This window comes from Lepisosteus platostomus, chromosome 16 (assembly GCF_059453375.1).
Source record: "Lepisosteus platostomus isolate fLepPlt1 chromosome 16, fLepPlt1.hap1, whole genome shotgun sequence".
NCBI lineage: Eukaryota > Metazoa > Chordata > Actinopteri > Semionotiformes > Lepisosteidae > Lepisosteus > Lepisosteus platostomus.
In genome coordinates this window covers 2,445,694-2,472,112 of record NC_142626.1, presented here as the reverse complement: position 1 = coordinate 2,472,112, position 26,419 = coordinate 2,445,694, and the positions used below count along the sequence as shown (strand labels likewise).

The window sequence follows — 26,419 nt, the reverse complement described above, 5'->3', positions numbered from 1 at the left end:
CGTCAGCCTCTCTCTGCGTGTCTGTGGAGGTCCCTCTGTCGGTCTCTCTCTCTCTGCGTGTCTGTGGGTGTCCCTCTGTCTCTCTCTCTCTGCGTGTCTGTGGGGGTCCCTCTGTCGGTCTCTCTCTCTCTGCGTGTCTGTGGGTGTCCCTCTGTCGGTCTCTCTCTCTCTCTGCGTGTCTGTGGGTGTCCCTCTGTCAGTCTCTCTCTCTGCGTGTCTGTGGGGGTCCCTCTGTCAGTCTCTCTCTCTCTCTGCGTGTCTGTGGGGGTCCCTCTGTCAGTCTCTCTCTCTCTCTGCGTGTCTGTGGGGGTCCCTCTGTCAGTCTCTCTCTCTCTCTGCGTGTCTGTGGGGGTCCCTCTGTCAGTCTCTCTCTCTCTGCGTGTCTGTGGGGGTCCCTCTGTCAGTCTCTCTCTCTGCGTGTCTGTGGGGGTCCCTCTGTCGGTCTCTCTCTCTCTGCGTGTCTGTGGGTGTCCCTCTGTCGGTCTCTCTCTCTCTGCGTGTCTGTGGGGGTCCCTCTGTCTGTCAGCCTCTCTCTGCGTGTCTGTGGGGGTCCCTCTGTCAGTCTCTCTCTCTGCATGTCTGTGGGGGTCCCTCTGTCAGTCTCTCTCTCTCTGCGTGTCTGTGGGGGTCCCTCTGTCAGTCTCTCTCTCTCTCTGCGTGTCTGTGGGGGTCCCTCTGTCAGTCTCCCTCTCTGCGTGTCTGTGGGGGTCCCTCTGTCTCTCTCTCTCTCTGCGTGTCTGTGGGGGTCCCTCTGTCAGTCTCTCTCTCTGCGTGTCTGTGGGGGTCCCTCTGTCTCTCTCTCTCTCTGCGTGTCTGTGGGGGTCCCTCTGTCAGTCTCTCTCTCTGCGTGTCTGTGGGGGTCCCTCTGTCAGTCTCCCTCTCTGCGTGTCTGTGGGGGTCCCTCTGTCTCTCTCTCTCTCTGCGTGTCTGTGGGGGTCCCTCTGTCTCTCTCTCTCTCTGCGTGTCTGTGGGGGTCCCTCTGTCTCTCTCTCTCTCTGCGTGTCTGTGGGGGTCCCTCTGTCAGTCTCTCTCTCTGCGTGTCTGTGGGGGTCCCTCTGTCAGTCTCTCTCTCTCTGCGTGTCTGTGGGGGTCCCTCTGTCAGTCTCTCTCTCTCTGCGTGTCTGTGGGGGTCCCTCTGTCAGTCTCTCTCTCTCTGCGTGTCTGTGGGGGTCCCTCTGTCAGTCTCTCTCTCTCTGCGTGTCTGTGGGGGTCCCTCTGTCTCTCTCTCTGCGTGTCTGTGGGGGTCCCTCTGTCAGTCTCTCTCTCTGCGTGTCTGTGGGGGTCCCTCTGTCAGTCTCTCTCTCTCTGCGTGTCTGTGGGGGTCCCTCTGTCAGTCTCTCTCTCTCTGCGTGTCTGTGGGGGTCCCTCTGTCAGTCTCTCTCTCTCTCTGCGTGTCTGTGGGGGTCCCTCTGTCAGTCTCTCTCTCTCTGCGTGTCTGTGGGGGTCCCTCTGTCAGTCTCTCTCTCTCTGCGTGTCTGTGGGGGTCCCTCTGTCTCTCTCTCTCTCTGCGTGTCTGTGGGGGTCCCTCTGTCGGTCTCTCTCTCTCTGCGTGTCTGTGGGGGTCCCTCTGTCTCTCCCTCTCTCTGGCCCGCGGCCTGACCGCCCCCCCCCCCTGTGCCCGCAGTGCTGGAAGTCCTGCAGTTCGGGCGGGACGCCTCGGTGGCCGAGTCGTGGCTGGCCGGCCAGGAGCCCATCGTGCGGGCGGCCGAGCTGGGCTGCAACGTGGACGAGGTGGAGAGCCTGATCAAGAGGCACGAGGCCTTCGAGAAGCTCGCGGCCGGCTGGGAGGAGCGCTTCACGCTGCTGGAGAGACTCACCACGGTGCGTTCAAGCGCTCCGCCGCAGCTCCGCATCCGGGTCTCGCTGTTCTGCCGGTCGTGGCGGAGTTTTGTTTCCATTCATCGCCAGACCCACCTAGACGAACGCTTCTGCTGTTTAACCAGGTTGACTAGCAGCCTTCCTATTGGTTAATTGGTCCGCAGACGCCCTGCTCTCCTATTGGCTGAATCGCTTGACGTGGCCCCCAGAGTAACAGCTCTACAGGACAAGATCTGCATCCCCATTGGTTAACGCATGTTTCTCCCCCCCCCCCTCCTTTATACAGAGAAGGTGTTTCATTTGCAGTTGGTGAACAGTCTCCTTCGTTGCACATTTTCACGTGTCTATAGTCTCGTCCGCTTCGCTCTCGTGACCCCCCCGCCTCTCTGTTCCCCTCAGCTGGAGGAGCAGGAGAGGAAGAGGAGGCAGGAGGAAGAGGAGCGGCTGCGGCGGCCCCCCACGCCCCCCCCCGCCGAGCCCGAGGTGGCGCAGCCCGAGGCCGAGGACAAGAGCCAGGCTTCACAGGAGTCCGCCGCTGGGTAAAACCACCTTCGTGATTACCGGGGGGGGGGACAACAATAAGAACCTAACAGGGGTAGATTGGAAAGAGCAGGTAGAGGGGCTTCTGGGAAGAAAAAAAACCACCTGCAGGAAGGAACGTCGGCCTCCAGAAGCGGGCTGGGGGTCCCCCCAGTTTGAGCGCCGGCTGCCACGCTTGTCTCTGCAACGGCAGCTTTCCCCACAGTCGGTCCGTTAGCGCCGCTGTCGGGACCCTGTGCTGGAGAGAGAACGGATTTCCGGATGGCTGGGTTTTGCTCGCCCGGTTCAAGAAGGCCGGAATCTATCCAGAATCCCCCCCTTAGGAGATGTAGCACCCGGTGCCCCGTCTTGTGGAGTCGGGCTCGTCTGGGATTGACCTTCTCCCCTTTCCCTTTCCCCGCTGGCAGGACCAGCCTGGACCAGACCACCCTGAACCAGTCCGTCTCGGTGAACGGCGTCCACAGCGACCACGACACCTCCCAGGTGAGCGCCGCCCTGGTGGCCGCCGCGGGGAACCGCGCCCTTGTCTTTTGCCAGACCCGACCGTTTTGCGTTTCTAGGCGAGCGAGGCCGGCCTGAGGTGCCCTAAATCGGAAAATCGGCACCACGCCCCGTTGCGTGCGATGCAGATCTTCTTTGCAAGCCTGTCGTCTGTCCGCTGTCTTCTCGTCCTGTCTGTGTCCTGTTTCTGGTCGTGCCCCTTGGTGTTGTGCTGTCGCCTTCACTCGTGAGTCTGGCAGCCAGCGGGTCGGAGAGAGAGAGAGCCCTGCTTCCGAACCGGGGCTGTTCGCGGACTGTCAGTAGAGGTGGGGAGGTGCAGCAGAGCCCCCAGCAGGGTTGGACTGAAGGCTGGAGGCTCTGTGCGAGGCGCAGGGGTGTGGCAGACGCGTTAACATCTGTCGCCCTTTCTGTCCACAGCCAGCGTCAGTGGCCAAGACCCCTGAGCCTAAACCACTGTCGCCGGAGCCAGTGAGTACCCAGTAGTGCATCAGCTCCGCTTCCCCCACCATTGCCCCCACTGCACTGCCGTACCTGGCCACCAGGGGGAGCCATTGCCACGCCTGCATAGCTGCATGCCACACGCCAGAGCTGTGCCTATTGATTAAAGACTTGGGCATTAACAGGAAGGGGATTGAATGGGAGGCATTGGGGGGGCGGAGGAGAGGAATCTCCCAGAGACTTCCCAGTATTCCCAGATTTGCTGCAGGTCTGGTCTAGCCTCTAGCTCCGGGGGCCCGGGACGGAGATCAAGGAGAGCGGATCCGTCCTGCCGCGGTCTGGTGGTCCGGGCGGGCTACAGGCACCTGCAGCGATCGAGGCGCGGTGTGGGGGGGGGGGGAGTGGGTGTGTTGGGGACGGTTGAGATTTTCTGCCTGCGCTGAACGAAGTCATGGCCTCCCGGCGTCTTGCATGGCTCTTGTGCGAGAGGTCACACCCCCCTGCCCTTTTCGGCCACGGAGCACGGAGCCTCAACACCTTGCCCTCCATGTCACCTGTGCTGTGTCCGTCTGCGTCCCTGTGTCTGTCCGTGTCCTGTCCGTGACTGTGTAGCCGGGTGAGACCTGTTGATGGTGAGCGTCGGAAAAAACGGGGCAGAATCTTTCCTTTGGTTTATAGATGGCTCACAGCCTCCTTTTACGTACTCTGCAATTCCGTGCCGTGGGATTTTAATTTAAAATAGAGGAAGTTTCCAGGTCTGCTCAGCGCCATGTTCTGGGATTCAGAACGAGGCAGCAGGACTTCTGGTGAGGTGGAGCGGCCCTGTGACCCTGTAAACAAGCAGGCTTGTGGATCCAGCTCTTCTGATCCAGTAGAAATACTGCTCTCCTCTCCCAGACGGTTTCACTGGCAAATACTGCTCACTGGTTAACTCTGCCTGCGGATCACGCTGGAACATTTCTGTGGTGAAATATCTGCTGCACAGCCTGTACTTATTTGCTCATACATCACAGTCCATTAGTCAGTACAGGGACTAGTGAGCAGGAAGAGCTGGTTCACATCTCAGTCCATTAGTCATCACAGGGACTAGTGAGCAGGAAGGGCTGCCTCACATCTCAGTACATTAGTCAGTACAGGGACTAGTGAGCAGGAAGGGCTGCAGCACATCGCAGTACATTAGTCAGTACAGGGACTAGTGAGCAGGAAGGGCCGCTTCACATCTCAGTGCATTAGTCAGTACAGGGACTAGTGAGCAGGAAGGGCCGCTTCACATCTCAGTACATTAGTCAGTACAGGGACTAGTGAGCAGGAAGGGCCGCTTCACATCTCAGTACATTAGTCAGTACGGGGACTAGTGAGCAGGAAGGGCTGGTTCACATCTCAGTACATTAGTCAGTACGGGGACTAGTGAGCAGGAAGGGCTGGTTCACATCTCAGTACATTAGTCATCACAGGGACTAGTGAGTTGGAAGGGCTGGTTCACATCTCAGTACATTAGTCAGTACAGGGACTAGTGAGCAGGAAGGGCCGCTTCACATCTCAGTACATTAGTCAGTACAGGGACTAGTGAGCAGGAAGGGCCGCTTCACATCTCAGTACATTAGTCAGTACAGGGACTAGTGAGTTGGAAGGGCTGATTCACATCTCAGTACATTAGTCAGTACAGGGACTAGTGAGTTGGAAGGGCTGATTCACATCTCAGTACATTAGTCAGTACGGGGACTAGTGAGCAGGAAGGGCTGGTTCACATCTCAGTACATTAGTCAGTACAGGGACTAGTGAGCAGGAAGGGCTGCCTCACATCGGACTTTATGGGAACTCGATCGCGGGTTGCGTCAATTTGGCAACTTAGTCTTTTGAAAAAGTTCACGATTTTGTGCTTGATGATACCGTCAGTGACTCTATTTAATCACCGGTCTGAGAAACTGGGACGGCAGCTCCCCTCTGAAGAGAGGTGGAATGGGTGGGGATGGGAGAAATCGAGGCCCGGCAGCGGGAATCGCTGACTTCCGCCGTACCCCCAGGGCTCGGAGTCGGAGTCGGCCAACGGGCCGGGCCGCGAGCGGGACAGCGGGCTGGCCTCCTCCTCGCGGCTGGAGCCGGCGCCCTTCGCCACGCTGCCCGGCAAGGCCACGGAGCCCCCGGCGGACGAGCACATCGAGGGCATGCTGTGCCGCAAGCAGGAGATGGAGTCCCACGCCAAGAAGGCCGCGAGCAGGTGAGTCCCGTCAGGATGATCCCCCAGGAAGGGCTTGGCAGCGCATTGCCGGTGTGCCGGTCAATCACGGTGTCGCCCGGACCAGCAGGGTCCATCCCTGGTTTGGACAGGGTGTCACTTAGTCAGTGGGTCAGGGGCCCGTGTAGTTGTAGTGCTCTCTTCACTCCATGAGCTCGGGCCCCGCAGTGCTGCCCCCTGGTGGACGCAAGGCGGCGGCACCTCTTGAATGGCCCAGCTCCTGCAGGAGGCAGGGCGCGTGCGCCGTTCGGCATCGACGTCGCACTCGTGTGTGTAATAATCCCTGACCCTTCTAGAGCGCCTTTCTGGACCTGAGCTCCGTACAGGTCCTGGGGATCCCCTCCCACCCCCAGCAGTGTGTACCCCCACCTGGAGGAGGCGCCAGTCCGCTCCCCACACCCCAGCTCTCAGTGGGGAGGAGAGCAGAGTGATGGAGCCAGTTCAGAGAGGGGGGTTATCAGGAGGCCATGATGGGTGAAGGCCAGGGGGGGAATTTGGCCAGGACACTGGGGTGACACCCCTACTCTTCTCAAGAAACGCCCTGGGGTTTTTAATGACCGCAGATGAGACGCATGCGCGTGTGGGAGTGGGAGTGGAGCCCAGTGGCTCTGCCTCACCCAGTCTCTCCCTGTCTCTCTCCCCCCGGCGGGGGCAGGTCCTGGCAAAACGTCTACTGCGTCCTGCGCAAGGGCAGCCTGGGCTTCTACAAGGACAACAAGAGCGCGGCCAACGGCGTGCCCTACCACGGCGAGGTGCCCCTCAGCCTGGCGGACGCCGCGTGCGAGGTGGCGCACGACTACAAGAAGAGGAAACACGTCTTCAAGCTGCGGTAAGGGGGAGGGGAGGGGAGCCAGGACTCTGGAATTCACGCCGTCGGCATAAGAACAGGTTCCAGGCTGATCCAAACGTCTCATCCCCCTGTTTCTTGGAAGACGCCAAGGACTTGGCTTTGACAGCGAGGCTGGGAAGCTTTGTCCACACTCCCGCCACTCTCTGTGTAAAGAAGTGACCCCCCCGCCCCGCCCCCCTTCTGGGTTTTCAGACCGACTTTCCCCGAGTCGGTTCCACTTGTGTCCTCTGTCAGTACTGCGAATACCTCAGGTATCGTCTCTGCAGAGGTCCAGCCCCTCCAGCCAGTCCGCAGGGGCCCCAGAACGTCTCCTGGCTGCTGCTCTCCGGACAGATTCCGGGGCAGCGGGAAAGCCGTTTTGTCACAGCTGCCCAATCCAGAAGTGAGCCGTTCCGAATTTTCCCCGCGGAGAAGCCCTCACCGGTGCCTGGGCACTGATGGAACTTTCTGTCTGCTCCACAGGCTGACCGACGGAAAGGAATATCTCTTCCAGGCTAAAGACGAGGTGAGTTGTTGTTGGTATAACTTTTTCACAGACCCCAGCTTGCTCTCCATGAGACACACAGACAGGGAGAGAGAAGCTGGGGGTCAGAGCGCAGGGTCAGCCATTGTACAGCACCCCTGGGGTGAAGGGCCTGGCTCAGGGGCCCAACGGAGTAGGATTCCTCTGCCGGCCATGGGATTTGAACTGGCAACTTTCCAGCCACAGAGCGATAGCTGTAGTAATAGAAGTTGTAGATGTGGCAGGTGAAGGATTGTAGACGACGTACCAGAATCAACAGAACAGCCGTGTTTAAGCTCGATGCAAGTTTGAAAAGCAGGATAGTTTTCTAACACTTGCAGAAAGTTCTGTGATCTAGATCCTCACCATCCCTCTCTTGTGCTGTTTCTCTCCTTTCTCTCCTCTCTCTCCTCTCTCCTCTCCCCCCCTCTCCTGTCTTTCCTCTCTCCTGTCTCTCCTTTTCCCCTCTTTCTCCTCTCTCCTCTCTCCTGTCTCCTGTTTCTCTCCTCTTCCCCTCTCCCTCCTCTCTCCTCTTTCCTCTCCTCTCCCCCCCTCCTCTCCCCCCTCCCTCCTGTCTCCTGTCTCTCTCTTCCCCCCTCTCCCTCCTCTCTCCTGTCTCTCTCCTCTCTCCTCTCCCCCCTCCCTCCTGTCTCCTGTCTCCCTCTCTCCCCCCTCTCTCTCCTCTCTCCTGTCTCTCTCCTCTCTCCTCTTCCCCCCTCTCTCCTGTCTCTCTCCTTTCTCCTCTCCCCCCTCCCTCCTGTCTCTCTCTCTCCTCTCTCCTCTCTCCCCCCTCTCTCTCCTCTCTCCTCTTCCATCCTCTCTCCTGTCTCTCTCTCTCCTCTCTCCTCTCTCCTCTTCCATCCTCTCTCCTGTCTCTCTCCTCTCTCCTCTCTCCTCTCCCCCCTCCCTCCTGTCTCCTGTCTCCCTCTCTCCCCCCTCTCTCTCCTCTCTCCTCCCTCCTGTCTCTCTCCTCTCTCCTCTCTCCTCTCCCCCCTCCCTCCTGTCTCTCTCCTCTCTCCTCTCTCCTCCCCCCTCTCTCCTGTCTCCTCTCCCAGGCCGAGATGAGCTCCTGGATCCAGGCGGTGACGGCCTCCATCCAGCCGGCGGGTGGGGGGGGGGACGACCGCTCCCCCGGGGCGCCCAAGGGCCTGAGCCGCGCCATGACGATGCCCCCCATCTCCCCCAGCGGGGGTGAGGCAGGGGTGACGCTGCGCAGCAAGGAGGGCAGGGAGCGCGACCGGGAGAAGAGGTTCAGCTTCTTCGGGAAGAAGAAGTGAGGGGGGTGCCCCCCCCGCGGGACAGCAGCTGAGAGCCCTGGGCTGGGGGGGGGGGCAGGGCACCGGCCGCGACGCCACCAGGAACCCCCCCCTCGTCAGAAACTGAAGTCGCACTTTCTCTCTCTCTCTCTCTCTCTCTCTACTGTATCCGATCCCTTTTGCCGTCGGCCGTGTCCGGAAGACAGAATTCCGTTTCGGGGGCGAGGGCCGCCGGGAGGCGCGGCCGGGGGGGACAATCCCAGGATTCCGGGGCCGGGTGGCGTTGGGATTTCCGGGAAGGGTGGTGTTGACGGCCCTGGGCTCCGGCTCGGGGTCGGGCTGACGCGGTTTGTTTTACAGGGGGGTGGGCGCGGGAGGGGGGTGGGTGGGTGGGGGGGGCTCTCTTTTAGGACTGTAGGCTTGTGTCAGATGCTTCTTTTATTTTTGAAAGGTGAGATTTCTTTCTGGGGGGGTTGGGGGTTGGTTTGACACTGTTTTATGTGCCGCTTTAATTTAAATTAATTTACCAAACTTGCTAATTAACTACTTTCTCAGCCTTTTTTGGGGTGGAGGGGGGTGTTTCCTTGCAGTTTTTTTTTCCCCAGACCCCCCCCCCCTCCCCAACGCCAGTGTCCCGCTGTCAAACACTAAATAAACAAGGGAAATGTCTGGAGGGGTGGTGTTAGGGGTCAGGGGTCAGGGAGGTCAAAGGTGGTCTGGGCGTGTGTAGGAACATTGTGAGCATAGTTTCCCTGCTGCGAGAGCACCTGCAGTCCGGGTTCCGCTGGCTTCTTCCCTCCTGTCTCCTTTTCCCATCCGCTAGCGGAGCTGTGATCCGAGATCGGACCTCGGGGGCATTTTGGGGCCGGGGAGCGATGAGGGATCCTTGGATGGGCTTTTGTCAGGAATAAAACCCGATTCTGGGTTGTTTTTTTCCAACCCCCTGCATTTAAAGCCCCCGTAATGGATCCATCTCATGACGTGGCCTGCTGAGCCCTCGTGTGTGCTGTCCGCCATGCACCCTGCTTTGTAGAAGCGAGGTCTCGGGGGGTCTTGGGCCCCGATTTGAAATCTGCCCTGAAATTAATCGCCTGCAGTGGTGTGGTGCCTTCCTTTCCCAAGCGCTCCCCCCCGTTAAGAGCGGGTGGCGACGCCGCGCTCATCCAGCAGCGCCGTTTTAAAAAAGGCCGGCCGCATCGCCGCGACCTCGCTGCCGTTGTATTTAGAATGAAAAAACCCGCAAGGGTGCAGGAAAAGCCCGTCGATCTTCTGCCTTTTGGGTTCAGCTCCAGCCTGAGCCCTGTTCCCCTGCGCTCTCCTGTCGCGCGGTCTCTGTCCTCCGTTTTGGAGGTGTTAAAACTGGGGCTGGGGGGGAGACATACTGTGACGCACAATACTGTGAAGCCCAGTGGGGGGGGGGTGGAGTGTTGGTCCGCAGGGGAGAGGGGGTGGGCTGGTCCAGCTCCGATTACGATCCCCCTCCCCTCCCCTCCCCTCCTTGGGTGCTTGAATTCCTCTGGCGCCAGTTCCGCTGCCCCGAAGGGCATACAGGACATGGGGGGGGGGGGGGGCACAGGAGAGACTTGGCGGGAGAAGAATTGGAGCAGCCCATAGCTTTGGCCTCGTCCTCTCCCCTGGCGGCCCTGTGCAGCAGGCAGGCCGTCCTCCGATCCCTCCGCTACAGCAGGAGCAGTGCTTCACCAGTGCCCCCCCCCCGAGTTGAGTCGAACCACTCCACGCGGGTCTCCAGCGTGGCCCTCTCCTGGCACTACGTCACGGCAGGCGGTGGCACCAGGAGCCTCCGCCCAAAACCAACACGAGCCTTCTTCCCTCGCCCCCCCAGGTCTCGGCGCTGTCCGAGAGTCTGGGCGCCGCTCGCAGGGTGTTCGACGCCGTTCGCCAGCTGCGTGCTTTTCCCAGCTCCAGGTCCTCCGCGCCATCGCCCGTTCTCCCTGCCGGCGTTGGCTGCTCCCGCCCACCGCTGTGAGGGGCCCCCCGTGCCCCACGCTGGGCAGCTTGGGCTGTCTTGGTTTGAGCTCGAGACTCTCGCCCGGGAAACGCCAGTAGAGGGTGATGCCGGAGGGGGGCGTGTCCTTGGTATCGCAGAGGAGAGAGGAAGGGAATGGTGGGACGTGGGAAAGCAGGGATGCCTTCGTCTTGGGCTGAGGTCGGGCCGGGCTTGCTCCTGCTCTGACTGTGAACCCCGGTCCAGCACAAGCGGGAGCCCCCAAGAAGGACCGGGAGCCCCACTGCGCTGTTGCTTCAGTGCTACCGTTCTGCTGGGCTTCGATAAAGCTCACACCCGCCCTGCCTCCTGCCCAGATCGGGCCTTCATTTTTTTGTGATAACTCAATGCAGATTAGTACTACTCTTACTATTATTATTATTATTATTATTAAGATGGTTATTACTCCTGCTGTCACCTCCACGAACTGCAGAATCATTCCCTGCTGTTCATGTTCAGGTATCTCACTGTAATGACACCCTGTTGCCACCAGATGGCAGTGCTGTGCAGTGTGGCGCATCTCATTCCAGGACCGACGATGTTTGTTGACGTGTGTATCTATATTAAAACAAAAATAAAAAAAAGTTATGGTTTAAAAGACAAGAGAGCAAAAGCCCCAAATAAAAGCTATGTTGATGTGGTTTTATTCAATTTAAGCGCATTCCCAGTTGCTCCCGTTTTTATGGGGGTCTGTACTTTACGGATAGGTGTAGATTACTCGAGCTGCATGCTGTCGAAAGGCAAGAGGAAAAGGTGCTGGTTCCGACAGTCGTCCCTAGCCCTCGACTTTGAAGTCTGATCTCAGGCACGGTGCTTCAACCCCCACCGAAACCCTGAACCCTTCTCTTTCCTGTCTTGCTGGCGCTGGGCTTGTCAAGGCGTATCGCCTTGGCAGAAGAGGAAACTCCTGCACTGCACCTGGGAGAGCGGTACTGCAACGCCGACAAGCCCCGAAGAAACTGAACTGAGAGAACCGGATCGATCCATGTACCCCCCTGCAGCGATCCGGCCTTGAGCCCTCAAAGCTGGTGCCGTCAGCCTCCCGGCCAGCAGGGGGCAGTCGCTTTTCTTTTATCTTCGCTTAAAGAGTGTATAGTTTCTGTTCTACGTGCTCGATTGTTTTGTTTTTTTCCCTCTCTCGAAATGAAATAAATTTGCGGCTACGTGTGGCCAAAACACATTTGAGAAGTAAACAATAAAACAAGAATTAAAATAAATGATTGTGTCGGTCGAAACGGAGGCCCGGGCCTCCGGGCTAAGGTTGCTAGGTAACCGTCGGGGGTCACCTCGAGGCCATATAGCAACCAGGCCCTTTCGAGCCGAGAGTTTTCTTTTAAAAGTTTATTATAATTTGTTGTTAATTATAGCTGCTGTTGTTTGGAAAGCGTCCACGTCATGCAGGGAGCGATATATCAGGTAAGAATGAGTCTATTCCCCCCAAAAGTGGGGGAAAACAATGACCTGTAATAGATTTCGGCGTCATTATTTGACATGAAGCGGGATACGTGGCCTCAGGTTTGCTTGAGAAGTCGGGGGGACGTTTTCATTAAAATCAATTTCACAGACCGAGGAACCGGGCTGGAGTCGGTTTTCTGAAGTTTATTTCATGTATGTGTACAAAAAAAAAAATACAGACGCGGCATCGCCGTGGGCTTCAACGTCAAGTTGCGCGAAGTGTAGATTTCTCTGTTTATTTTCTATATACAATGAAGAAGGCCGAGCGAGTGCTGACCACTTAACACTTAGGGGTTCGTATAGAGAGGTGTCATTTGTCTGTATTGTAGAGAAATGAAAGAAAATGACAAGAGAGGGGCTGGTTCTGTAGATGACTCCCCCGAATCCAGTTCAGTCTGTATCCGTCGAGCGCACAGGGGCGGTTAAAGGGATTAAAGGGATCGCCCCACACACACAAACACACAACAGCAGCAAGTAAAAATATCGTACAACGTAAGTTAACACAAGCAGTGCGAGAAGAGAAATCAGTCGGGTAGAATTCAATCATGGCTCTGGGGCTGTCCTGGAATCTGGAGGGTTTCTGCTCCTGTAACGCTTGGCAGAGGAGAGAAGAGGGATAAACCGGGATGATGATGATGATGATAATAATAATTGCTTACACTTATATAGCGCTTTTCTGGACCCTCCACTCAAAGCGCTTTACAGGTCATGGGGATCCCCTCCACCTCCACCAGTGTGTACCCCCCACCTGGAGGCGCCAGTCCGCTCCCCAAACCCCAGCTCTCAGTGGGGAGGAGAGCAGAGTGATGGAGCCAGTTCAGAGAGGGGGGTTATTAGGAGGCCGTGATGGGTAAAGGCCAGGGGGGGAAATTTGGCCAGGACACTGGGGTAACACCCCTACTCTTCTCGAGAAACACCCTGGGATTTTGATCCCTGATGATCGTTGTCCTGAGCACTTGGTGTCCAATGCTCCGGGCTGAGATCGCTGGGAGGAGGAGGAGGAGACGGAGGGGTCTGCGAGAGAGAGGGAGGGAGGGAGGAAGACTGACTGAGCCACGTATGTTGTTCTGTGAGCAGAAGCGACAGGCGCTATATGAGCGCCCAGTGCTGTACCCAGGTTTGCCCACCTCAGAGGTCCTGTAGTGCAGCAGCAGATGATGTCGTCGTGTTTTTGGTTGACGAGCGAGTCCTGGATCTCCTCCTCCTCCGGCGTGTCTCCCGTCTGGATCGTTAACTCTGTGGGGGAAACCGCACCAGAGGGGCTGTCGGAAAGGGGCAGCACCACGCCGACAGGACCGCTCCGCCACAGCGCGGACGAACGGGGGGGGCTTCCAAACACAGGCACTGGTCCTGCCACCACGGAGCCAGTGTCTGTCCCGACAGCGTCGGATCACGTCGCGCCAGAACCCGTTTCTGTTGCGATGGAGCCGGTTTATGTCACGGCGGAGCTGCCAGCGGTCAGCCGGCCTCTTTTCAGTCATTTTCTTCTCATGTGAATTTATTCTGCATTTGATTTAATTCTACTCGGAGATCATTATTGGCCGAGCTGCCACCCATATCCATAATAATAATAATGTTTCTTTATTAGCCCTATACAATTTCTTGCATTAGGAATTCGTCTTTTTGCATACCCCAGCTTTTCTCCATGGAGACACAGACAGGGAGAGAGAAGCTGGGGGTCAGAGCGCAGGGTCAGCCATTGTACGGCGCCACCGGAGCAGTTAGGGTTAAGGGCCTTGCTCAGGGGCCCAATGGAGTAGGATTCCTCTGCCAGCCGCGGGATTTGAACCGGCAACCTCCCAGCCACAGGCGCAGATCCTGAGCCACAGAGCCACCGCTCCGCCCCGGACCGGCTTATACGTCTTACAGAGCTTCCGTGTGAAAATGCAAAGGTCACAACAGACAGGCTGCCGAACTTAACGAGAGCGCTTGAAACGGCGGTAAGGCGGAGCTCTTTTGGAGCGATTTTCCGTGAATGATCTATCCACCCGTTTTCTGACTGCTTCTTCCACTTGAGGGTGGCAGGGGAGCGACCCTCCACGGACACCGGCCCACATGGGCACAGATCCACACAGGCTCACAGCAGGGCCCCCTGGAGGAAACTACATGAACGGGGGGGGGGGAGAACATGCAAACTCCACCCAGACAGCACCCCGGGTCCAGAATTGAACCCAGGGCGCCAGCGCTGCGAGGCAGCAGTGCTGACCCCTGCCCCACCGCCCTGCGCCCATCAACGATCGCCACTTCGTTTTTCAGGCCTGCGCCTACCCTCAGTTCAGGGGCTCGCGCGGTAGAGGGAAACGGGGTGGTGAGGCGGTCTCTCTCTCTGCCCGCAGGCCGTCAGTCTGCTGCTGGTGCAGATCCAGCGATGCCGGCCCGGGGCCCGAGACGGGGCGCTGTTTGTCCTGGTGTCGGGGGGTAGTGCGCCGGGCTCCCCTGACCGCCTCGGCTGCAGAGTGTCAAGTAAGGAGCCATGTGACTCCGGACGAGTCCTGATCAAGAGCAACCGAGAGGTTTGGGCTTTCAGAACAGGGGTGTCCAGTCCTGCTCCAGGAGGGGTCAGTGTGTCTGCAGCAGGGGTGTCCAGTCCTGGTCTAGAAGGGGGTCTGTGTGTCTGCAGCAGGGGTGTCCAGTCCTGGTCTAGGAGGGGGTCAGTGTGTTTGCAGCAGGGGTGGACAGGCCTGGTCCTGGAGGGGTCAGTGTGTCTGCAGCAGGGCTGTCCAGTCCTGTCCAGGAGGGGTCAGTGTGTCTGCAGCAGGGCTGTCCAGTCCTGGTCCAGAAGGGGTCTGTGTGTCTGCAGCAGGGGTGTCCAGTCCTGGTCCAGGAGGGGTCAGTGTGTCTGCAGCAGGGGTGGACAGGCCTGGTCCTGGAGGGGTCAGTGTGTCTGCAGCAGGGGTGGACAGGCCTGGTCCAGGAGGGGTCAGTGTGTCTGCAGCAGGGCTGTCCAGTCCTGGTCCAGGAGGGGGTCAGTGTGACTGCAGCAGGGCTGTCCAGTCCTGGTCCAGGAGGGGTCAGTGTGTCTGCAGCAGGGGTTGACAGGCCTGGTCCTGGAGGGGTCAGTGTGTCTGCAGCAGGGGTGTCCGGTCCTGTCCAGGAGGGGTCAGTGTGTCTGCAGCAGGGGTGTCCAGTCCTGGTCCAGGAGGGGTCAGTGTGTCTGCAGCAGGGTGTCCGGTCCTGGTCCAGGAGTGGTCAGTGTGTCTGCAGCAGGGGTGGACAGGCCTGGTCCTGGAGGGGTCAGTGTGTCTGCAGCAGGGGTGTCCGGTCCTGGTCCAGGAGGGGTCAGTGTGTCTGCAGCAGGGGTGGACAGGCCTGGTCCAGGAGGGGTCAGTGTGTCTGCAGCAGGGCTGTCCAGTCCTGGTCCAGGAGGGGTCAGTGTGTCTGCAGCAGGGCTGTCCAGTCCTGGTCCTGGAGGGGGTCAGTGTGTCTGCAGCAGGGCTGTCCAGTCCTGGTCCAGGAGTGGTCAGTGTGTCTGCAGCAGGGGTGTCCGGTCCTGGTCCAGGAGGGGGTCAGTGTGTCTGCAGCAGGGGTGTCCAGTCCTGGTCCAGGAGGGGTCAGTGTGTCTGCAGCAGGGGTGTCCGGTCCTGGTCCTGGAGGGGTCAGTGTGTCTGCAGCAGGGGTGTCCAGTCCTGGTCCAGGAGGGGGTCAGTGTGTCTGCAGCAGGGGTGTCCAGTCCTGGTCCAGGAGTGGTCAGTGTGTCTGCAGCAGGGGTGTCCGGTCCTGGTCCTGGAGGGGTCAGTGTGTCTGCAGCAGGGGTGGACAGGCCTGGTCCAGGAGGGGTCAGTGTGTCTGCAGCAGGGGTGTCCGGTCCTGGTCCTGGAGGGGTCAGTGTGTCTGCAGCAGGGGTGTCCGGTCCTGGTCCTGGAGGGGTCAGTGTGTCTGCAGCAGGGGTGTCCAGTCCTGGTCCTGGAGGGGTCAGTGTGTCTGCAGCAGGGGTGTCCGGTCCTGGTCCTGGAGGGGTCAGTGTGTCTGCAGCAGGGGTGTCCAGTCCTGGTCCTGGAGGGGTCAGTGTGTCTGCAGCAGGGGTGGACAGGCCTGGTCCTGGAGGGGGTCAGTGTGACTGCAGCAGAGGTGGACAGGCCTGGTCCTGGAGGGGTCAGTGTGTCTGCAGCAGGGGTGGACAGGCACCGTAGGTCTTGATCCCATGTAGAAAAGTGAGGAGGATGAAGGAAAGGCACAGTTATTCTGTATGTGCAGCTTCCTCGTGTGTGTGTGTGTGTGAGAGAGAGAGAGCGCAGACCGAAACGTTGTTTTCTCTCATCAACTGCAGTTGCGGCTGCAGGCTCGTGGTGTGTGGGGGTCCCCATGGAAGAGGTAGAGAAAGGTAAGGGGGCGTTTTTTTTTAATTCCCTTCCCCGTGAATCAGCTCGGCCCTGCCCCCTCGGCCGAAGAGCCCCAGCGGGCAGGTTTTAAAAGAGCTCAGTCTCTCGGCTGGCCCCCGCTGGCCAGAGGGGCTGGGTATCCCCGCTCGGGGGCCCCCCGGGCGCGCGCGCGTGTTCCTCTCGCCGTCGTTTTCAAGGGGGCCCCGCCCGGTTGTCGTTTCTGACCCGCAGAGGCGGCGAAGAGGCTGGCGCCCCTCGCGCTGACTTCCCCGGCCGACCCGGAGGAGCTCGGCGACCTCCCCGACGACTCCCGATCGCCGCGGCTCCACCTGGCGTTCCAGGTCAGCTTGGGGGCGGGTTGGTGAAGGGGGGGTCCCCTTTCCCCTGGAGTCGTGGAGCGAAACGATTTGTTCCCTGCCGTGACAGGCTGGAAGCGCGGGGAGGGGGTGGCGTTGAAGGAATCTGGGTTTCCTTGGCCTTACGGGCAGCAGAAACACACACGGAGGGAGGGCTGTGGCCTGGAGCCCCGTCCTGCTGTGTGCTGCCCTGGCGCCCACAGGCCAACCCGGACCCCCACTCACCGGGGGGGGTCCACGAGCCCACGAGCCCACGGGCCCCTGTTCCTCCTGACAGGTCCCAGCAGCCCGGCCTGCTGGAAAACAAGCCGGGCTCCCCAAGCAGGTCCCCATCCAGGATTAACGTCCAGGACCATCTTAACAACTAACCCCCAAAAAATTAGAAGTATGCTGGATATTTGATTTTATTTTGTCAAAACAGTTCTGCAGAACTGTTCAGCAGAACTGTCTGCTCTTTTTAACCCCATTTGTCTGCAGATGTTGTCATTTATATATCGCTTTAAAACTTAAAGCCACTGGGAGATAGAAATGACCTGAAACGCCACGCTTTTCATGCCAATATTTACATCTTTTTTTTCACATTTCTGGCTTGACATGGCTCATAGTTTTTGCCAGTCCAGCACAATTTGGCAGCGTAAGAGGAAAACAGTTGAATTCTTGAGCCCCCTAAGATCTCCTAAGCATTAGCACTACAGTTTTAGAGTTTTAAAGGCGGGGGGGACAGTGTGTGTGTGTGTGTGTGTCCGTCCGTCTGCCTGGCTGTCTGACAGGTCTGCTGTCTGGTCTGTGCTGTCCCCCCTCAGGTGAGCGACAGAGGTCAGGCCGTGCGGGGGGCCTGCCTGGGACTGGAGAGGCTCCTGCTGCGCCTCAGCCTGGTGCTGCCACAGGTACGACCCCCCCCCTCCCCCTCCCAACTCTCACGCACCTGGGCGAGGATGAGTATTCCTTGTGCTGTCCTTTTGGAATTAGGCAAAATGGGGATTCATCAGTACAGTGTATTGGGAATACCCCTCCATCCATTTTCTAACTGCTTCAAACAATTCAGGGTCAGGGTGGGGGGGGGAGCTATCCCAGTATGCAACGGGAGTGAGGCAGGGTACGCCCTGGACAGGACGCCAGTCCAACCAGACTGTGGGAGGGAACCAGAGGTCCCAGGGGAAACCCACACAGACACAGGGAGAACATACAGACTCCACACAGACAGTCCAGATTCAAACCCAGGGCTCCTTATGATGTTCTCCCCCCTGTTTGTGTGGGTCTCCTCCCACAGTCCAGAGACAGGCTGGTGGGTACGTTGGCTTCTGGGAAAACTGGCCCTGGTGTGTCCGTGTGTCCGTGTGTCCGTGTGTCCGTGTGTCCGTGTGTGCAAGTTTCACGAGCTGTGTGTGTTGGACCGGGAAGCAGGCTCCACTGACTTCAGTGTGTCTTCCCGTAGGTGAAAATTCATTACGAGTGGAAGGTGGACGGGACAGAGATTTCGCAGGTCTATGGGTGAGCTGACCATCACCCCCTGACAGTCTGTTCCCCTGAAGCACTGAGCTTTTCAGACCGAAATACACACCCCTGATGAGTCTCGCACACCGCGGTGTGTGTGTGTGTGTGTGTGTGTGTGTGTGTGTGTGTGTGTGTGTCGATCTTACGGAGAGATCAAGGGTGCCAGATGCAATTAATTAATTATGGGCTGTGATTTATCAGACCATAACGCTGCGTCATCAAATTCCAATATTGTGTTTCTTTTCTGCATCGCATTGAGGTAATCATCAGAGTCAGTGCTGGAGGCTCTGTTCCCAAACTTTTGTACTGGTAAATCCAATATCCTTGGAAATTCTTTTCACTTTTTTATTTTAATTAAAGGCACCTAAAGTTTTCTTGAAGAAGCGGTCATGGGCTTCCTGTACTGCTGTGCTTTCGCTGCAGTTTGACTGTGCTGTGTCACCCCAGCACATTCGCGCTGAGCCCCCTGCCTTTTTCTCACAGGGGCAAGCAGAAGAGAAGAGCTCTCCTGCAGGGCAGAAGTCTGCTTGCAGAGAGCGCCCCCTACCTGCAGTAAGTGGGAATACCGTGGGACCTCTTCATAAGAAATAACTGCTGTCCTGTTCCTTCCAGTGAGCCGGGAGTGTCCGTTGTTGCATAGTTGATTAAATTATTTATTGCTTCATTATGATACTTCTGATGATGGTATGATACCTCATTCTGATGCTTCTAGCTACACTGTCAGGTATTTTATAATTAACCGTACTTCTAATAAAGAGAATGTTCAGCGCTATCGCCTGCATAAGATGTGAGGAAATTCATGTATATTTTTTCCAACTTTGGGAGGAAACAGTCCAGGACAAATCTTGCCAGCAGCTATATCACCCTGCAGCTCACCACTGGCAGCCCCACTGGAGCTCAGCAGGAGAGCTGCTGGAAGAGGTGTTAGTGGGACCAGCAGGGGGCGCTCACCCTGCGGTCCGTGTGGGTCCTGATGCCCCAGTATAGTGACGGGGACACTAGACTGTAAACAGGCGCCGTCCTTCGGATGAGACGTCAAACCGAGGTCCTGACTCTCTGTGGTCATTAAAAATCCCGGGGCGTTTCTCGAGAAGAGTAGGGGTGTTACCCCAGTGTCCTGGCCCAATTTCCCATTGGCCCTTACCAATCATGGCCTCCTAATAACCCCCCTCTCTGAACTGGCTCCATCACTCTGCTCTGCTCCCCACTGAGAGCTGGAGTGTGGGGAGCGGACTGGCGCCTCATCCAGGTGGGGGTACACACTGCTGGGGGTGGAGGGGACCCCCAGGACCCTAAAGCTCTTGGAGTGGAGTGTCCAGAAAAGCGCTATAGAAGTGTCTTAGCATCTTCACAGAACTGCTCTGTGACTCCTTGCTTCTCAGCACTGGTGTGAAACTGGTTTGAAACGGTGTGATGGCAAAGCAAGCTGCCCCTCCGACGTGTTTACCTTTCTCCTGTGTCCTGTGCCCTAGGTGTCCCCTGCCCGTGCCCATGCCCGGCCCCTGGGGGGCGCCGTGTGGTCAGCTCCACCCCGTGGCGGGCAGGGCAGTCTCTCTCCTCCTGCCCCCGGAGGTGGCCGAGCTGGGGCAGTGCGGGGAGGTGGCCCTGCACCCCGTGGCGGCCCTGTGTCCGTGCCTCCAGCAGTACCCCAACCGGCCTGCCGGGATTGCAGCTGTCCACATATCCTTTCAGGAGCGTCCGCTCTGTCTCGGCCTGGGTTCAATTCCAGACCTGGGGTGCTGTCTGTGGGGAGTTTGCATGTTCCCCCTCCCTCCCCGGTTTCCTCCAGGTGCTCCGGTTCCTCCCACAGCCCAAAAACAGGCTGGTGGATTCATCGGAATCCGGGAAACTGGCCCTGGTGTGAGTGAGTGTGTCTGTGTCTGCGTGTGGACGGCGACGGACTGGCGTCCCCACCCAGGGTGTGCCCTGCCTTGCGCCCATTGCTTGCTGGGATAGGCTCCAGCTCCCCTGTGACCCTGAACTGGACAAAGCTGGTTAGAAGATGGCAAGGATGATCTCTAAATAAATCTCTAAACGCACCACTGGTTCATCGATTGTTGAAATAGAAATGGATGACTTAGTGGTTACCAGCAGGGGAACGTGCTGCGGTGGGGTGCCCCAGGAGCAGGGAGGCCCTGGATGAGCCACACGCAACCCCCCCCATATCTGTTTTCAATCATGTGACTGTCAGCTCTCTGGCCAGCAACGCGGGCCAGGCAGGCACGTGCGAAGGAAAAATGCGAAGCCAGCCCCCCAGGGGTGGGAGAAGAGGTCGTCGCAGACATCGCCAGCGGCCCCGACGCATTCCTTGACCGCGCGCACCTGTTCGCTCACGGCCCCCACGGCCTGCCCCTGCTGGCCAGCGGGCGGGAACGCCCCCCGGATTTCTTCCGAGGCCTGGCGCGGGCCGTGCGCTGGGAGACGTACGGCCTGGAGGGGGTGCAGTGCGAGGACGGGCAGCTACCAGCAGGTACCGCCCCTCGGTGACCACCGCCTCGAGCGGGCTCTTTTTTTTTATTTCACTCCTTCCTGGCCCCCCGACTCGTCCCGAGTTTCCTCCTGCCAGCTCTTGCCAGCGACAGCGTGGTTTGGGTTTTCTCGCTGCCGGGCAAGAGCCGACCCTCCAGTCGCTGCTGGACTCGACCCCTACGGCTGTAGTAATAATAATAATTGCTTACACTTATATAGCGCTTTTCTGGACCCTCCACTCAAAGCGCTTTACAGCTCATGGGGATCCCCTCCACCACCACCAGTGTGCAGCCCCACCTGGATGATGCGACGGCAGCCATAGTGCGCCAGAACACTCCCCACACACCAGCTCTCAGTGGGGAGGAGAGCAGAGTGATGGAGCCAGTTCAGAGAGGGGGGGTTATTAGGAGGCCATGATGGGTGAAGGCCAGGGGGGAAATTTGGCCAGGACACCGGGGTAACACCCCTACTCTTCTCGAGAAACACCCCGGGATTTTTAATGACCACAGAGAGTCAGGACCTCGGTCTGAAGTCTCATCCGAAGGACGGCGCCTGTTTACAGTCTAGTGTCCCCGTCACTATACTGGGGCATCAGGACCCACACAGACCGCAGGGTGAGCGCCCCCTGCTGGCCCCACTAACACCACTTCTCAGTCTCTCCCGGGCGGCGCTGGAGCAGCAACTGTGAAGCTCGGGGACCCTCGATCAACCAAACTCCCCTGTGGCCTGGAAGTCCAGGGACGGTTTCGCGGAGCCTGGGACCGATTGAGGGGGGGTCGTCGGTGTGTCTTGGCGGGGCGTAGAGGTCTGCCCGCGGCAGGTCTGCTGAAGGTGTTACCCCCCCCCCAGGTTCGCCGTGGCCCGATGCCGTCTTCACCGTCGCCGGTCGCAGGAGCCCGGCTGCGCGACAGACCCTCCTCCTCTTCCTCTTCGTCGAGCACGCTGACCCCTTCCAGTCCGAGCTGGGCGACTTCGTGGGTGAATGACGGGGCCGCTGGCCGGGGTTCGCTGCGGAGCTCCTTTCGAGTAGAGCTAAACGGTCGCCCGTTATATCGGCGTCCAAGATCAGGTTTCGCAGCGTAAATCAACGTTTGTCTCCCTCACGAATCCAGGGAGGTTTGTAGCCGTTAATCCAGTACGCCCACATCTGAACTTAGACGAACACAGCCTCTCGGGGGTAGGCTTGAATCCCATCTTCATCCTCTTCCCTCGCCCTGACCGGTCAGAGCAGGACCAGCTTCTCAGTCCCACCCCAAACGTCAAGTCCTGGGGTGGAGGCAGTCCTGATGAGAGAGTGGGCCTGGATTCCTGCTGCAGATATTTCACCGCCTTGTGAACTGCGCGCCCTGTCCTGCCACCCCGGCCTGTGGGCGTGACGGAGGACGCAGTGCTTTACAGCAGGTCGCTTTAATAAAGGACGATAAGTCACACACGTCTCGCCCGTTCTCTTTCTCTCCCCCCCCCCCCACCCCACCCACCTTGCCCAGCCTCTGCGGAGACGGTGCAGCAGAATTTGGACCCTCTCCTCCGGTACAACGAGGAGGCGGTGATGTCGGCCATCCACCTCCTGCTGGACTCTGCCCTGCAGGATTGGCTCAAGGCACAGAAGGCAGGTGCCATGTCCACTGCACGCTGGTAGGGCCTCACACGTCCACAGGAAGAGGAACGGGCTGAACACCTCCCTTCCTTTACACAAAGGGAGGTGGGAGGGTGACACCAGCCGCCCAGCCACGCTGTCGAATCCGATGGGGTTTCGGTATCAAACAGAACACCCTGCTCATTTGCAGTGTCTCAACTCTGCAGATTGAAATGGTTCCCTAGATTAAACTCTGTCGATTGAAGGAATTGACGTAGTCAGTTTAAAAAAAAAACAAAACACAACTTGTTTTTCGGGTGCAGTTTTTCCAGACGGTTCCTCTTTAGTCATCGCATGTCTGTCACAGTCTCAGGCTCCATTTCTTAAGGGAGAAGAAATGCATTGAATAACATGTAAACGTAATCTCAGGTCTCTGCAGAATCGCTGCAGGTGCTGCGTTCCAGAATTCAGGTGCTTTGTAGTAAATGGTGTTTTGGTAAATTGGGGGCCTAGCTAGTGATTTATATTGATTATATCTTTAGCTATGTGTAAGTGGCCTGGTGGCAATAGTGGTTAGAATTGGTGCCTCGAAGGTTCAGTACCGGGCCTGGGGTGCTGTCTGCGTGGAGTTTGCATGTTCTCCCTGGGTTTGTGTGGGTTTCCTCCCCCGGGCCAAAGACAGGCTGCTGGGTTAACTGACTTCTGGGAAAACTGGCCCTGGTGCGTGTGTCCCGTGTGTGTCCCGTGTGTGTCCTGCCTTGTGCCCGTTGCTTGCTGGGATAGACTCTGAATTGGATAAAGCTACTGGAATACAGATGGACAGATGGGTAAGCCATAAGTGCACTCATTATAAAGCTCAGTTTCAGAGCCCCCCCCCCCCCCAGGCCTCGTCGTGCAGGGTGAAGGGGTGCGAGCAGGGGTCGATGTGGTCTCACTCTCCTCCTCCCAGGCCCAGGCGAGGCTGCGCTCGGCCCTGCCGGTCATCCTGAGCTCGGTCGCCAGCGTGGTGTCCAGCAGCGCCTGCCTGGACTTCAGGACGTCCTGCTTCCGCAGCATGAAGGTAGCCGGGGTGTCCAGGGGGACCTGCGGTGTTCTCCAGAGCGAACGGCCGCGGCTGTCAGTAAGGTCCTGAATAGCAGTTCACTCCGACCCTCACGCAAGACGTGAAATGCGCACCATCCAGAGATCTACAGGGTCACCTAAAGAGACTCCCCGATTCTGCTCTGTGGGCGGCCACAGACAGGGTGCAGCTATGCCCCCGAGGTTGGAATCGAACCCGTACCCCCTCCCCGCGTGGCTGCTCGAGTCCTGTTCATGCCCTCCATCCCACAATTCATCACTGGTGCTTTATTCCCATATATTTACATATATTTATGTCCTTGGGCCGCAGGTCCGGGACACACAGGAGCTGGTGGCCTCTGTCCGGCAGTCCCTGGTGAGGGTGACCGAGGCCCGCTTCCTGCCCAGCCACAGGAGTGACCACAGGAGGGTGAGTCACCGTGGTTTCGGTTGTCACGGCGGCCGGCCGAGGGAGCAGGATCGAGGTCCGCATCGGGCTTCAGGCCTGTTTGTCCCATACAGCTGCGAGCTCGGGGCCGGGTTCGGGTTTGTTTTCCAGTAAGTGAAAATGAATCCTTATTATTTTATGTTTTTAAATCTGTTTCTTTTAGAAGGAATTTGTAACTCATTTTGTGTGTGTGTGTGTGTGACAGAGCCTGCCTGGCTAACTGTTCGCAACAAATGAAATAAAATGAAAACTCACAAAGGGGGAACTGCTCAAAATGCCAAATGAGTCGCTTATAGCGCCCGTTTTTTTTTAGCAGGCCTAATAGGGTGATCAGTTCCCCGCTTTGAAAAAGCATTACTGATTTGTAAAATGCCGGTTTTCCTCGGCGCACGGGCATCGTCTGTCTCCCAACGCTTGTAAAACCGCGAACGTGAGAATCCTGTCTCCGCGCGCGCGCTCCTCGCCCTGAGAGGAAAAAGAGAGGGGACGGCTTTCGGGTTCGGGTTTCAAATTTGGCAAGCACCATCCGGGCTCGGTCGAGTGGGGTCTCAAGGTCTTGGAGGGGGGCCGGGTTCGGGCTTCAGTTTCAAGCCCGCGCAGACCTCTGGAGCAGATTCAGCCTGTTTCGAGCTTCTCTTCCTGTGTTTATACCACATAGCCCCACGCATGCAGGATGGCGGCTCGCGGCCTTGTGTGAACCGGGGGAAAATCAAGAGGCAGTTACAGCGAGCCGTCTGGCCCGTTAAGCCCTCTTCTGCCCCCAGCTGTGCTGTTGTCTCCCACCAGCTGCCCCCAGATGTCGCCGCCGACGCCGCTGCTCCGATCCGGGGCCACCGGGAGGAGAGAGGGGACGAGGATGAGGATGAGGAAGAGGACATGGACGCGGTTCTGCGGAGCCGGAGTCCAGAGGAAGGTTGAGTAACCAGATTAAATCCCAGGGCCGGGAGATGAGCACAGACGGACGTACACTCACGCCAGGGCCAGTTTTCCCAGAAGCCCATGAACCCACCAGCCTGTCTTTGGACTGTGGGAGGAAACCTAGCAAACACAGGAAGTCAAAACACCAAGGTCAGGTGAAGCCCCAGAAGGCTCCAGTGTTTGCTGCTGTGAGAGATCTGCTCAGCGAGCTGCATGTCGCAAGAACATGAGACCAGACACAAACAAAGCTGTTCAGCCAGTCCGGCTCGCTTGCTGTGTTTTGAAATTAAATTCCAAACCCAGTGCCCCAGTACAGGGACCACAGGGGGATTCCGTGCTGTTGGGAGCTGCTGTTGTCCGGGTGAATCGTCAAACCCGATGGTCCACGTTCATTTGGGGTATTTCGGTGGAGCTCATCCCGCTGTCCTGGCTAACTTCCATCTCGTCCTCAATCGACCCGCAGAAGTAACCTTTCACCAGGTAGGGGGGGTGCTCTGAGACGCTCTTCCAAACCGCCTCCCTCTTCTCGTGCGCAGTGGTGCCTCCCGGCGAGCTGGACAGCGAGCTCGGCGGGGCGGGACGGCGCTGGGGGACAGAGGCCCGGAAGCTCAGACGCCCGGGGGCCAGGAGGAAGGCCAGCCCCCCCTGCCCAGCCCCGGACCAGAGCCGGCCCAGCCCTTCCAAAAGGAGGCCCTGCCCCGTCGCCCCGGCGCTCCAGGAGGTGAGGGGTGGGAGGGGGTAGCTGGGAAGCAGGTGGATCGGCTCTCGGGGAACAGGGGAACCCCCCTTTCCCCTTCACATGGGTGTCCCAAGCCGTGTCGGGGGGGATGGGGGGGTGGCCACCCCTGCTGGGGCCACGCAGCCAGAGTCGAGCTGCGAGTGGGAGAGTGGGCCCCTCTATCTGACCTCACTGCAGCCCACAGCCGGCCCCCAGCAAGTCTGGGGTACACTGGTGAACCAACAACCCCCCCCAAACCAGTACCGCGGCACCTGGGAATCCAGTCCTTTTCCAGCCCGAAGCCTCATTGTTGCAAGTCTCTCCGATCTCACTTGTATGGGTATTCTCGTTTATATTTCTGTGATTCGGCTGGCATGGGGGGGCGCAGTGCTGGGGGCCCTGGGTTCCAGGCTAGACCTGGGGTGCTGTCTGTGTGGAGTTTGCACGTTCTCTCCACATTGTTGTGGGGTTTCCTCCCACACAGTCCAAAGACATGCTGCTGGGTTAATGGGCTCCTGGGAAAACTGGCCCTGGTGTGTGTGTCCTGTGATGGACTAGCGTCCTGTCCAGGGTGTACCCTGCCTTTTGCCTGTAGCTTGCTGGGATAGACTCCGGCTCCCCTGCTACCATGAATTGGGAATTTGAATTACAGTTATTCAACATAACTTTCTGGTTCTGTTCTAAGGGATTTAAAATTGTATTTGTATTCCCTTTTTACGTTTCTTGCGATTGTGCACATTTTATAGCACGTTCTATTTTTTTTAAACTGCCGTTAAGAAATCAGTATTCCTACACCTGTGGAAAGCTGCTCCGAGCTCAGAAGAGGCCTCCTGCTGTCCGTCTTCAGTTTGCCCGTGCTCTGCAACGTGTCAGGTACAGCTTCACGACTAGAACGAGGGTCGTGCCCCGGGCTCAGCAGCCCTGAGTGGAAGAAGACAGGAAGCCTGCAGGTGGAGTACTTGTGTCCTGTGGCGTCCGAGCTGATTGCCCGGTGTCCCGGTTTTCGCAGGATGAGGTGCTGTGGCTACAGGGCATCTCCAGCCTTCCCGAGTGGGAGTGAGAGGCAGGGTCTGGGGTGCTACAAGGCCCAGGAGAAGGCGACCAGGATCCAGACACGGATCTCCTCCTTGAGCAGAAGTGAACAGTAGTGCTCGTATGGTGAAAGTACATCTTACAGTTATATAAAAATAGCCATGTTCAAACAGGTTCGATATAGGGTAAGTCTTGTTTTTAATGTTTCGTTTCTGATGGCTGCGTTTTGTGTTTTCCCCCTCTTGGAAAGCAGCTATCTTGACTGGATGTGTTGCAAGGATTTGAAAATAAAATTAACATTCAATGGAAACGATGCACGATTGCTCTTTTTTTTTTTTCAGACCTGAAATATACAGACTCCTGATGGCCTGCTCCAGTCAGGCTCAGAAAAAGCCCTGTACCCTTTGGCAAGTCGTGAAAAACGGCTGT

The 26,419-nt window shown here is 58.0% G+C and overlaps 2 protein-coding genes across 12 annotated transcripts in view; both read left to right on the top strand.

Annotated features, from left to right (window-relative positions):
- Positions 1-10,772, top strand: part of sptbn2 (spectrin, beta, non-erythrocytic 2) — a 60,636-nt gene extending 49,864 nt beyond the window's left edge. For 5 of the 7 annotated variants that reach the window (XM_088609434.1, XM_088609435.1, XM_088609433.1 and 2 more), the window contains 8 exons: positions 1,625-1,821; positions 2,218-2,357; positions 2,766-2,841; positions 3,277-3,327; positions 5,322-5,515; positions 6,189-6,362; positions 6,846-6,888; positions 7,941-10,772. In XM_088609434.1, coding sequence (XP_088465560.1) covers positions 1,625-1,821; positions 2,218-2,357; positions 2,766-2,841; positions 3,277-3,327; positions 5,322-5,515; positions 6,189-6,362; positions 6,846-6,888; positions 7,941-8,162 — 1,097 coding nt within the window. In that variant the 3' untranslated portion in view covers positions 8,163-10,772. The remainder of the gene's footprint in view (positions 1-1,624; positions 1,822-2,217; positions 2,358-2,765; positions 2,842-3,276; positions 3,328-5,321; positions 5,516-6,188; positions 6,363-6,845; positions 6,889-7,940) is intronic. The other 2 variants (XM_088609437.1, XM_088609432.1) reach the window with 1 other exon arrangement.
- Positions 10,773-10,922: 150 nt separating this feature from the next.
- On the top strand, positions 10,923-26,300 carry top6bl (TOP6B like initiator of meiotic double strand breaks). Of its 5 annotated transcripts, none has more exons than XM_088609444.1 (16): positions 10,923-11,562; positions 13,938-14,064; positions 15,869-15,922; positions 16,152-16,261; positions 17,080-17,163; positions 17,712-17,767; positions 18,254-18,322; positions 19,243-19,450; positions 20,093-20,240; positions 21,089-21,217; positions 21,727-21,848; positions 22,765-22,875; positions 23,206-23,304; positions 24,109-24,235; positions 24,777-24,961; positions 25,968-26,300. In XM_088609444.1, exons 1-16 carry the CDS (start codon positions 11,542-11,544, stop codon positions 26,016-26,018), a joined length of 1,701 nt encoding a protein of 566 aa, XP_088465570.1. In that variant the 5' UTR covers positions 10,923-11,541; the 3' UTR covers positions 26,019-26,300. The 5 variants fall into 5 exon arrangements, with proteins under 5 accessions (XP_088465570.1, XP_088465569.1, XP_088465574.1 ...); XM_088609443.1 differs by having other exon boundaries at positions 25,736-26,300; XM_088609448.1 differs by lacking the exon at positions 25,968-26,300 and having other exon boundaries at positions 24,109-24,240; positions 24,794-24,906.
- Positions 26,301-26,419: the final 119 nt, after the last annotated feature.